Source organism: Nasonia vitripennis (assembly GCF_009193385.2).
Source record: "Nasonia vitripennis strain AsymCx chromosome 5 unlocalized genomic scaffold, Nvit_psr_1.1 chr5_random0005, whole genome shotgun sequence".
Lineage (NCBI taxonomy): Eukaryota > Metazoa > Arthropoda > Insecta > Hymenoptera > Pteromalidae > Nasonia > Nasonia vitripennis.
In genome coordinates this window covers 816,678-829,906 of record NW_022279656.1, presented here as the reverse complement: position 1 = coordinate 829,906, position 13,229 = coordinate 816,678, and the positions used below count along the sequence as shown (strand labels likewise).

Below are 13,229 nucleotides of genomic sequence, written 5' to 3'. Positions count from 1 at the left end.
AACCAAACATCATCTTATATACAGCAATCAAAAAATGTCTGAGAAACAGAGAAAAAAGTATCTATATGATGAAAATACATCAGTAACAAAATATGCTATCACTAAAGCTAAAAAATCAATTGAATAGGTTTGTATAGTTATAAATATGATACTTTTTCTAATAAATCATTAATTTCTATAATTCATTTTATTTTTACCTATTGATTTTTAAGGAAAATATAGATGATCTACATAGAATTAACTGTAGTTCAATCTCTATTGAGCCAGAGTTGCCTGTAATTCAACAATTAGTTGAAACGATTAAAATTGATGACAATAATCCAATAGTAGGAGACACGCAAAATGCTTAATCATCTGATGTATATGACTACAAATTATTTGATTGTGTAAGTGAATTATCCTACATTTTATTAAGTTTGATACATTTATAATCTGTATGTATGTTTCAAAAATATAATGAATCATAAATCTATATAAAGTATATTGTTCTGATATATACTTTTGTTTCATGTGTTGTATACAAAAAAATCTATTTCGCCAAAAAGTAAATGAAAAGTATTGTATAAAAAATATAAATTTTTGTTCCGTACTTCTACGGTTAATAAATTTTCTTCTGCGACTCATAATATATGTATATTATAACCATATATTTTATGTATACATTAATAATTTATTTAACAACGATTAAAATATTATTTGATAGTTGAGGGGATGTCGGAGCTAAAAACACTTTTTTTCACTCCAGATAACTTATAACATTATGTCAATCCATGTTATAGTGTTTTTTGGGAATTTTAAATACTAAATACCCTGGGGCGCATTTGCAAATTTTTAGCAGCTCCCACATCTTCTTCATATTACGTTAAATTTTTTTTTTATTTTTAACTCTAGAGATTTTATAACCTAATTGAAGCAAAATTTTTTATGCTATACTTGAATACGGTTGGGCCTTGATTAAAACCTATATACATTATCATCCTCTGAAGGCCACTTCAAAAATATGTTTAAATAAGAAAAATGAGAAAAATGAATTATTTTTGATATGATATATAATAAAGTTCATTTGATATGATATATTATATCTTAAAATGTGATATTTATAAATATACACAAGTTCAGCAAAAGAAAGTTGGAAAAACATGCTATAATATGGGTTGCCCTATTATTGTTCTAGGATTGTAGGAGTGCGTTCAAAGTTACTTTATCCGAATATTGTTACATACGACATATAATATAAAATAAAAATTACTATTACGTCTTCAACTGAAATATTTTAAAAGAAAGAAGTAGCAAGATATATGATCAAAATGATATAATTTTTTGTAACAAAAGATTTGAAAGTGTAGAGAATTATTTTTCATACTGGTGTAGAGTTTCGTGCTAGCTTTGTTTCGACTCGTACTACAACCATAGGAGGTCAAAAAGCCCACTTAGCCCTTCTTGCACACCATAGTTTATGTGACGCAATTAATTAATTTTTGCGTTTTAGATGCTTATAAACACCATCAAAATTATTTCATTTTTTTAAATTTCTAAAATTTAAAAATTTTTTTAAATTTTAAGCGTTTTTTAATTTTTAAAATTTTTAAAATTTTTGTAATTTTCAACATTTTTTATTTTAAATATTTATTTTTAAAACTTTTTGAATCTTTCAAAAATTTTTAAATTTGATAATAATCTAAAAATTGCCAGTTTAAAAATACAATTTTTCGATAAAATGTGCGTAAAATGCACTTTTACGCACGCTCCGCGTGCGTTCAAGCGTATTTTCCGCCCCCTGTATCGAAAAATAATGTTCGACACGCGTGCGGAGATTGATTCTACGCAACTTTTGCGCACTTGTATCTTAATATACTATTTTGTAGTGCGCAAAACTAGTGCGCAAAACAAATAATATCGCGCGAAACATGCCATTGTTATGGAAACATTGTTTCGCAAAAGCTACACGAAAAATGTGCCCCGCGAAAACCGCATTTTTCGCGCACGTCGTATTAAAAAATATGGTTCGATACATGTGCGAACTTGTATCGAAATATACTATTTTGACACGAGTGTGCGAACCTACGTTCTTAACAGATGAGAGTGCGCGAAATTCAGAGTTTCGCACACGCTCGGTGTGAAATTCAGAATTTCGCGCACTAGTGTAAAAATCAGGCATTTCGCGCACTAGTGTAAAAATCAGGCATTTCGCGCACTAGTGTAAAAATCAGGCATTTCGCACACACTAAGCAGCTAGAAGAAACCGAGTTTCACACACAGAGTGTCAAAATAGTATATTTCGATACAAGTGCGCGAAGTAAGCGATTCTCGCTTCGCTCGGGCGACAAATTACACCCGTGCGAGAATCGCTTACTCCGTGCATATGTATCGAACCATATTTTTTAACACGACGTGCGCGAAAATCGCGGATTTCATGGGGCTCGTTTTTCGTGTAGCGTATGCAAAACAACGTTTCCTTAACAACGGCATGTTTCGCGCCATCTTATTTGTTTTGCGCACTAGTTAAAAAACCTGTTGTTTCGCGCACGGAAAACGAGCTCGAGGAACCGCGTTTCGCGCACCGAGTGTTAAAATAGTATATTAAGATACAAGTGCGCGAAGTAAGCGATTTCTGCACGAGCGCATTTTGTCGCCCGAGCGTAGCGAGGGTGACAAAAAAGCAAGTGTCATCATCACCTACGCGCACGAGTATCGTATACTACTTTATGACATTTTTAATTTTTTTTTTAATTTTTTTTAATTTGTACAATTTTTAGAATCTTTTTTTGTTTTTGCGGGTGTAAGAACTCTTGCTTTCGCGGGAAATGAGAATTTTAGCGATCGCGGAAAAAAAAGTTATTTAAGGGAATAAATAGCTACTTCATCCCACTTTTTAGGTCAAAGAAGTGGCTATTATAGTTAAAGCATGAATATAATTAAATTTTATCTTCATTTTCTTTAATCTGTATGACTAATTATTATATTTCTGTACAGGATAATATTGCTACAGATACTTTATATGAAGATATATGCAGCAGTGATGAGGAATTGTCATCTCTTTTAAAGGAAACAATGAAAAGTGCCAATACGGTACGGGATTTACTAGATGACAGCGAATTTTTTAAATTAATGTCGTTACACGTTAAAAGAAGTCCTGCTGAATTATTATTGATGGCTCTAAAATATTCTCTATCAAATTCGTTATCCGTTTCAGGTATATCAAATTTATTGAAATTTATAAATATAATATGTGGTAAAGATGTTTTACCGGAAACTCGATATAAAATAGATCAATTATGTAATGATGATAAAAATATTACATAGCACGCTACTTGTCCTACGTGTTCACAATACATTGGTACGTCGACGATTTTACGGTATCAATCAATTGTATAAAATGCAATAAAAGTGTTGATGTGTCAAATCCATCAAACCCGTGTTTCTTTGCGATTATCAATCCATTTGATGCTATTCGTGATTACTTGGAAAGTAATGAAAATTATTATAATTATGTCATGAATGAAAGACAGCATGAGCCTGATCATTTAAAAGATATCTACGACGGTATGATGTACAGAAAGTTTGTTCAAACAATCCAAGAATGTGATCGCAATGCATATGCCACGGTAATGTTCAATACGGATGGCACGCCAGTTTTTAAATCTTCTACTTTTTTAATATGACCAATTTACATTATACTTAACGAAGTTCCTATTCAAGAAAGGTTAAAAAGCGTAATTACGACTGCTTTGTGGTTTGGTCCAAATAAACCACAAATGGATCTTTTTTTACATGCATTTGTCAATTTCATGAACAAACTTTCAACAGCAGGTATTCCGTGTACAATAAATAATCAAAAGCGTACTATAAAAGTGTATGCATTAATCGCTTGTGTCGATACAGTGGCTCGAGCACCAATGAATGGTACTAGTCAATTTAATTCAAAGTATGGGTGCGACTGGTGTTTGCACAAAGGATATTATTATAATGGAAGTATGCGATATCCGTTTGAAAATCCATTATCAGAAGACAGAAATCATAAAATGACTATTGAACATGCAACTCAAGTTGTGCAAACTCAAAAACGTGTATTCGGTGTTAAAACTGCTTCGCCACTTTTAAATTTACAGAACTTTTATATTATTGATGGATTTACACTAGACTACATGCACTGTTACGTAGCTGGTGTTGGTAAACAATTTACTGAGTACATCGTAAAAATTTTAACAAAGACAGAGAAAGATATACTTGAGAATATGTTTAAATAATTAAAGGTTCCTAATCAATTATCACGGTTATCAAGATCTTTAAAAGCCTGCGGAAAATGGAAAGCTCGAGAATACGAGAATTGGATATTATACTATAGTATCCCTTGGCTAAGTTTGGTTTTAAAAAACCATAAAAAATTCTTAAAACACTGGTCATTATTAGTAAACGCCTTGCACATTTGTTTGCAAATCGATATTACCTTTGCAGATTTGAATTACGCTAATGAAATGCTTTTTAAATTTGTGGCTGAAGAAGAAGATATATATTTGTTAACTGCGTTAACATATAACGCACATCAACTGCTGCATATAGTTAAAAGCATGTATAACTGGGGCCCTCTGTATGCCTACGAGACTTAGACCTTTTTTTTATTGCAGGGAAGTAGTAAGTGAGCCGGTATGGGGAGACATAACAAATGACGTCATTACTGGCGCATCTTTATCTTATCAATGTAAACAAGTAATAAAGATAAGATAAGGTATTATGTTTATAAACAGGTAATTGAGATAAGAGTATCATGTTTATACCGTGTAAGTCAGATATCATGTTTACATAAACAAACATGATACTTAATCTTTATTACTTGTTTAGAAGATAAGGATGCGACACGTGTAACACCTTATTTACAAGATAAAGATTATCTTTATGACACGTGTATAAGACATCTTAACGATATGTTTACATGATAACATATCCTAATTATTTGTTTAGAAGATGAAATTTTAATGATGTCACCATCCTCTAATATAAACATCAATCTTACATGGTGTATGGGGTGAGGAATGTGTATATTATTATTTTGCGCTACGTTTATGAAAATATTGTGGTACTTAAAAGGAACGTTTTAGATAATAAAATGTACAAATTCAAAGATTATTCATTCAAGCTCTTGTAGCCTTGTTATCTCAGTGTTATTAGAGAATTCATGACAATACTTCTTAAATTTGGATTCTGACGTTTTATCTTTTTCAATGAGAGGCTTTTTCTCCTCCTTCTTCTTGCTCGAAGAGAATACGTTTTTTAATTTATCCATTTTTTCAATGATGATGATGATGCTTCAAGGAGGTACATGTGAGAATGAGTAGCTCCCCGAATCGCAAAGGTATTTATTATACTGATACGTAGGGAGAATGGAGCGGGAAAAGTGAGGATTAAATGACGTAACAAGAGAAAATATGTCTATTTTTACAGTTTTATTTGAAGTAAAAGTGCATATGTATAAAGCGTAATAACGAAGAATAAGATGATAAATTATTATGATTTGACGATAGTGGTGTATATATCCCTATAGACATCAAACAATTTAAAGGCAGCAATTTCACAAATAATTATATTAACCAAGGATTCATCAATATCGTTTACAAACTTATCACCAACATTAATTTTAATATTATCGCTGTAGAGTATAATATTGTTGAAATACCTCGTAGGTTTTTATCATAGTAGATTTGGCATTTTCAATCAAGTTTTCTGTATCGTTTTTAATACATTCAATTAAAAATTCTTTAATATAAACCATGATTTCATTTACCCTAATAACGCAGGCTTTAAATTTCTCGAGACGTTCGTCGACACATAGTAAGACAATCCTCAATCCATCGAAAGTAACTTTCTGCATGCAAATAGCAGATTGAATGTGGGACGTTTTCTATTTCTTCGCCCTTGGAGGATAATATCTCCCGCCAACAGGAGTAGCATCACTACCACATGTAGCACTTTCAGCCAAAGCAGCGGCAGCGCTATTAACTTCGTCCTCGTCTTCTTCGTCTAGTAGAAGATTTGGAAAGAGAGGTGTTCCAACAGGTCTTTCCTCAATCAGTATAGACTTTGTATTGTATGAAGTTGTAAACATAAGATCGTGGTTTTCCATGTATATCTTTGTTAATCGTCCGTACTCACTTTGCAATCTGTATGCATCTTGGAAATAGGTATTGATAAAATCGAAGTAATTCTTAAAAACTTTCCAGCTGGCCACATCGAATTTTATGGATTTTAAACTCCCTGTAGCTGTAGAAAGCTTAATTACAGGACGGAAGCTACCCTGATGACACTCCAATCCAAGAGAAATCCTTTTGGAATTCGACTTATTAACTGCGTAGGTTGTAGACAGCAGCATCTGTAGCGTATACACCAACTGTCTTGGCAGCTAATGGTTTGAGGGCCCTTAGCAGTTGACGTGTATTCGTTGTTTTAGCTATGATCAACTACGTCGCTTCCACGGCCACTATAAATAGATGTTGCTGTCCCAACACGAGAATGTAGTTTACAGTATAAAGCGTCGCTCAATTTTTACGCTGAATCCTGGGTTATATCCTTGGCAATAGAGTGCAACCACTTTCTCAATAAATATGCCTGGGTGACAGCACAATCACGAGTGTTGTTTATATCTTGGATACTGTGATTTAAACACATAAATCTGCCGGATAATTCTTTTTTAATTCTTGAAAAGTCGGCGCGTACATTTCATCCACATTCACAACTTTACGAAACGTAACAGTTTCCAAATATCTCCAATTATCGTGTCCACGAGTAAAAACACGTATAGCCACTGTTGCCACTTGTTGTAAATGAAATTACAATTGTTCCATACTAATGACCCTTCATGCCAGCGGACACCATGAAACTGATTAGAGATATATTCGTTAGACCTTTTTATTCCAACAGACAATTCTGTGAAATTGTGGGGGGCCTTGATGATCCAGTGTCCAATAGCTCTATTTTTTAGACCAAGTATATCCACTTCTTTAGAAATAAATTTGTTATTAAGATCTCTCAGACCTTGAACGTTAATAATGTAATCCATGACAGTTTAAGAGCGCTTAGCAGCAGCAGCATCAGCAGAAGGTAAAGTAGCACTACTGAACTGTATAAACGTTCAATGAGAACTGAGCATAGTGTGTCTTGTTCTCTTACCGTTAACGATGTAGAAGGCGCTGCTGTTGTTTCTCTTTCTATCCCCACCATCTCTTCCTAAGCATTGAAATTCGTTATGATTTGTCGACTTGAATCTCTTTTCAAGACATTGTCATATTCGGCATAAATTGTGCAGTCAATTGTTGCTGCTAGATATAGTTCAAATTTGACTTCTACTCGAACACTACCATGCTTGATAAGATTCCAATGAAATGATGAATTTGCAGATAAATCAGGTGTTAGATCAAAAGCAAAAAAGCAATAGCCCTTATTGTAATCTGTTCGTGTAACCGTCAGTGATTCATTCAGAAAGTGTATTCCCGTAACAGAGAATAATGTATGATAACATTCTACGAATATTGGATTACTCCCCGTAAATCGTGGCTGTAGCGGTTTGCTGGGAATCTGTACTCCATCCAGATAAAGTGAAAGATAGTTTATGTTGAAATGTTAAAAATTAAATGGATTCAACTTTCTATTCCCATTAAATGCTCTATTATCTACGAAACCGATGATTATTCTTTTAGGAATCTGGCCTAGGATAACATTGTCAAGTGTATCGCCATGAACACCACTGTGCAATGTAAATGCTTTTACTTCTACACGATTTATTGGATAGTTAGCCGTGGCTTTTGCGAGAGTATTTGCATGTGCTAACATGATCCCTGGACTCACTTTAACACGACGTACAATCAGTGATGCTTCTTTAATATGTACGTTAAATTTGTCGTTATCAGATACATCCATCAAGCAAAAAGCATCCTTACTTCTCACTAATCGTAAGCGTAGTTCAACACCATTTAGCAAAAAGTTATTTTGATTAAAAACATCGCAATGTAAATGTCCAATTAGATCAACAGTTTGGTCGTTAATTGAAAAATACTGACGATAAACGTTCCCTTATTTGCTGTTGCATCAGTGACTGGGGTGTTGGGTGGTGTATTCATATAAATGACTCTGGTATTTAGATACTCCATACCAGGAGTATCTAAATACCAGAGTGCTGATGTAAGATGAGAATTCATTGTAGGCGCTTAATAATTTCGCAGTGTTTCGATGTATTTGCGGTATGGATATGCATTATTTGGCGGTGATACTAGTTTTTGATTAAAGAACACATCTATCTGATTAAAGAGAGAGTGTAAAAGATTATTCACTGGTGCTACCTTAGAGTACTCTGCGGCACTCTCATTAGCCCCAATTTCAACATTAGGTAATATCTGCAGGCGTATACTGAGCATTGTATGCGCAAGATCAAGATAATCACTTCCTCCTGGAGCGACAAATTCCAATGGTCCATCGTCGGTGAGAGATGAAACGGGCTTGTAATGTATGAATTGTGAATTTTCCACTGACGTTTGCGTCGGTGGTAAAGTAAATAAATCTAATTCGGATTTCATGCATTCGCATGAGTTTGAATGCAGAAAAGCCATAATGTTGATATTGTTTATCCAAAAATATCAGAGACACTGCGTTTCCTCTTCTTTCTATTTACTTTCTTTTTTTTTCGAGCTTCTAACTTTACTCTTACTGACGTGTCTTTTCTTCAAACTACCGCTGGTGCTACTGCGTCCAGTTATACGACTCTTACGCGACTGACGTTTTCGCTTCTTACCATGTCGCTTATTCCAGACCCCTTCATCATTTCAGCTATTTTATCTGCGGCCTTATGTTTAAGATTTCAACCAGACTCTCGCGCACGCGTATTAACAGATTATTTAAAACTGAGACCATGATTACCCACATCATCTAATAAATTTATTCCTGCTTTAATGGCTTCCTTACTTACAGCGTTGGCACTACTAGTGAGATATGGTAAGATTCTTCGAAATAAACCACTCAAGAAATGGCCTATACCACCGTGTCCTCGCTGATAGCTTGATCCTGCAAACACTCGTCGTACACCTTCTCTACCTACCCCAGCACCAATTTGATCGGAATAATATTCTACGTAGTAACTCATTTTTGTTTTTCATGCTTTATTGACAGCGTTTAAAGTAAAGTGTAACTGTCAACATCCCGTACTCGAATGGTATATGATTACCATGCTGATCTCTTATATCTATTGTAACATTTTGAAACGTGTTGTTTGAATAATTTAAAAAAACTCGAGATCAGAAAGTAGAGTCGGATACATCAAAGACGTTTGATTCAGCAACATCGCGCAATGCTACATTAAATTCGGGAATTTTAGATTTGACAGAAGATAAAATTATAGATTTAACAGGAGATAAAACTATAGTTGAGGCAGACAAACAAAATCAGGATTCACAAAATAATACTGTAGATTCGTTAGACGAGGAATCAGAAATAGAAATGGCGGCAGCTACAGTACCTTTAAAAGATGCGCTTAAGGTTGTACCCGAATTTTATGGTAGTAATATACCAGTTAGATTTTTTATAGAAGGTTGCGAAGAGGCAAAAGAAATGGTAGAGACAGTATCCGTGAAAAATTTAGTAAAACTTCTTAGAAGCAAGATAGTTGGAGAAGCGAGGAAAGCGATTTATGGACAAAATTTTGAACCAGTAGATGCATTAGGCGACTTTTTAAAGAGTATATTTGGTCAGACAAAATCCATTCATCAATTGCAAGGTGAATTAGGAAACGAATATTAAAGAGAGAGTGACAGAGTAATAATATTCGCGAATAGATTAAGAGAAATAGGTAAAAGAATCCTTGGCTCGAAAAAATTATTAGACGGAGCAGCGTCCGCAGCTTTCAAAACCGAAGTAGAGACAAACGTTGTCGAATGTTTCAAAAGAGGTTTATTTATTTAAAAAGAAATAGAAAGGAGATTAGAAGCAGCCGATAGTTTAACCTACATAGTGAAAAATGCGCTAACAACAGAGAGAGTCTATGAAGCGCAAAGATCGTTAAGAAATGAATCTAATACTAAAATTAGAGAAACGAGAATTTAGTTCTTTCAGTATTTATTACTGACCAAAACGTATGACTAGCTTGTATATCAATACAATGCTGCTCCGAGAATTTACATACTGTCCCTGAACTTAATCTTATTTTATCATTATCTGGCGTCCCATGCCCTTGCCTGCTCCATCGTTGCTGCGAAGGCCAAGAAGCGCAAGCTCCACATAGCGGAGCCAGATGCTGATCTGCTGGAGGAAGCGCGAGCCCTAGCCCCCCATTAGATCACCAAAGACTAATCAACATCAACCCGCTTCTTCCTCGTAAGGTGCATTAACTAAGGGTCAGGGCCATGCTGGAGGTCAAGTAGAGGGAAGGATGCCGGACCTACGCGCGGAATGGTAGGCTGTACATCCGCCTCATCGACAGAGCAGTTGGAGAGTTTTTTTAGCCTGGATACCACCAACCAACAGCAACAACAACAACAACTAAACTACACACACCTCATGCCACCCAAACCACCTTCATCAACTTCATCGACCGCAAAAGCTTCACATTCTAAGGTAACTCTGTCAGAAGGTCTAAGAGTTTGCCTCTCACGGGACACATTGGGATGATAAGACTTTTTTTGTCTACTCGTCCCACTTTTCACGTAATAGCTGTAACCTGGTTAGACGAAAAAATAATCTTTATTTCCAGACTGACTAACTATACGCTACACAGACGAGACAGAAACAGAAACGGTGGAGGAGTTGCCCTCTACATCCATAACACGCTTACTGCTATACTAATATCATCGTCTGACAGTATCTGGACGGGCAGGCCAGGCTACCCAAAGTATTTTTTCTGTGAGATCACTGCGAAGAGAGTCCCACCTATTTTCGTGACGATTGTGTATCGTTTACCACGAGCCCCTTTCATCCAAGGCAACAACTTCATCGGCCAGATTAACACGCATATGCACAACTACTCCACGAAAGTCATAATGGGTATTTTAACGCAGATCAACTATCCTCCTCTGAAGATGCCAAGTTCATCAAGGCCTTAATCGAGGAAAACTCTCTTAAATCGGTAACCTATGGTGCTACGCACCACAAACAAGACTCTAACACATGGTTCGATCTTTACTTCATTGATGAACAGGACCGCCTACTCTCATACTGGAAGACTGACTCACCTTTCATAAACAGACATGACCTTACTACAGCCACACTAGATTTACAGATTCCACGACAAGTATCCAGAATCTACGCCTACAGAAACTATAAAGACATCAGTGCTGAAAAGCTAATGGATTACCTCAACACATGTGACTGGTCACTGCTCGACACTTCATCACTTGACGCATTTTTTAAAGATATATTTCTAATTTCGCATCTTATATAAGGCTACGATTAAAACGTAGGAGTATTTATTGAAATACAAATATTGCGAGCCAGCGCGCCACTTGTAGAAAGACTAGAATCAATGTTTCGGAGAAGGACAGAGTGACCGTCCTGTTATTCTGCTGTCAGACAGCAAATATTTCAAAACACAGCTGGTAGAATCCTGGCATGTGTTTTACACTAAGTGAACGCAGCTGATGTCTTTGCATTGCATACAAATAGCTGATATTTTTCAACAGTCTTTTAAAACTAATCTAAGTAGTGTTTGTAGTGTTTTTGGGGTTAAAGCTTAGCTTATAATCCTAAAAAGAAAAAAAGTGAAGTGTTAGTCTAAAAGCAGAGCAGTAAAGTTTTTTAATAAAGTGTAAAGTTAAGTGACTATAAAATTGTGTGTGATCATATAGATGCCAAGAAAAGGTTTGCGAGTACATATCTAGACAAGAAGTATTTTCGAGGAGGAGGCAAAAAGAGGCTAAGAAGATTTCTTGGAGTAACAAGTGAGGATGAACCTGCTTACAAGTCAAGACCTTCGAGTTCAGCAAAAAAAGATACTAACTCCAGCAGCGGAAGGAACCTCTTAAGTCAGAAATAGATTGAATGATATCAACATTCTATTCTTTGCGCTCGAGGAACTTTTGATTTGCAACCAATGCCATGACAAAGTTCAAGTAACCAAAAAAAAAGATAAGCATAGTGTTATCATTAGCAAGAATAAAATAACCTTTTTCTTACATTTCTATGAAAATTCATGAAATGCCTTATTTTGTTTGCAGGTAAGAAAAGATGTACAGAGCCCAAAGATATAAGTAAATATCCCTGCTAAAAATATGCGATTGAAATCGATGGACAAAAAATGAATCGATTCCGAGTCTATATCTTAATCCTGCGTTTTACATTTGAAAGCGATTATATTCAGGCTACTGCGTGTGTAATATATTGATGGCATTAAAATCCATTTAAAACGATAAAATAATATCGATTAAACCGGATTAGAATACATAAGTATTAGGATATTCACTTAATCAATTCAATGCTTATTTAAATCGGAATCAATGTATCTGTGTACACTAGAAAAGCGGATTTAAAGATTGTTTATATCTAAAATAACATTTGATATTATTCAATCGTACTGTATTCAACTATGCAATCGTATTTACTGATGTGTATATCGTGGTGTTAATCGATTTGAATTGACATGAATTTTTTCATGTGTCGTTGAATAAAGTCAATCGATTTTAATAAAGTTTCAATCCTTTCTTATATAGTAACGGAGAAGAAATCTTGTCACTTGCGAGTATGAACATTTGAAGCGACACCAAGCGGTTATATTAAGAAACATGGGGTCGATTAAAATCGACTAGTTTTGCAATAAATTTAATCGATTCTAATCGAAAAATAAAAGTATTATTTTTCATAAGGGATTTTACAAAACTTTGATCATTAAGGTCACTTAAAATGTTATCAAAATTATTTGTAAAATTAAACTAATTTAATATCGACTAAAAAGTTGATTCATATTTATTGAATGAATCCCAATTGAACTGCATCAAAATAATCATCACATAAAATTCGATAAAAATATCTTTATTTTGATATTTAGATTGCGATTAAGACCGATTCACATCGATAATTTAAAACGTCGATTAAATCAATCTAGTATTTCTAGCAGGGATTCTTTTTTGATTATTTTAATTGATTAAAGGATAATTGAATCTAACCGTAAAAAAGTATCGAGATTGATTAAATATTATATAAACGAATTACTTTATAAATTAATTTAAATTTATTGATAAAATTACGAACAAATCATATTAGAA

The 13,229-nt window shown here is 34.4% G+C and overlaps 1 protein-coding gene across 2 annotated transcripts in view; it reads left to right on the top strand.

The window, feature by feature from the left end:
- The first annotated feature begins 242 nt into the window (after nucleotides 1-242).
- The window catches only part of LOC116417902, a 114,679-nt gene continuing 101,692 nt past the window's right edge, over nucleotides 243-13,229 (top strand). The window contains exons 1-2 of one of the 2 annotated variants that reach the window (XM_031933046.2): nucleotides 276-386; nucleotides 2,974-3,193. Coding sequence is in view for 1 of the 2 variants with exons in the window: in XM_031933045.2 (XP_031788905.1) it covers nucleotides 343-386 (44 nt within the window). In the remaining variant the exon portion in view is untranslated. Of the gene's footprint in view, nucleotides 387-2,973; nucleotides 3,194-13,229 lie in introns of both variants that reach the window. The other variant, XM_031933045.2, reaches the window with a different exon arrangement.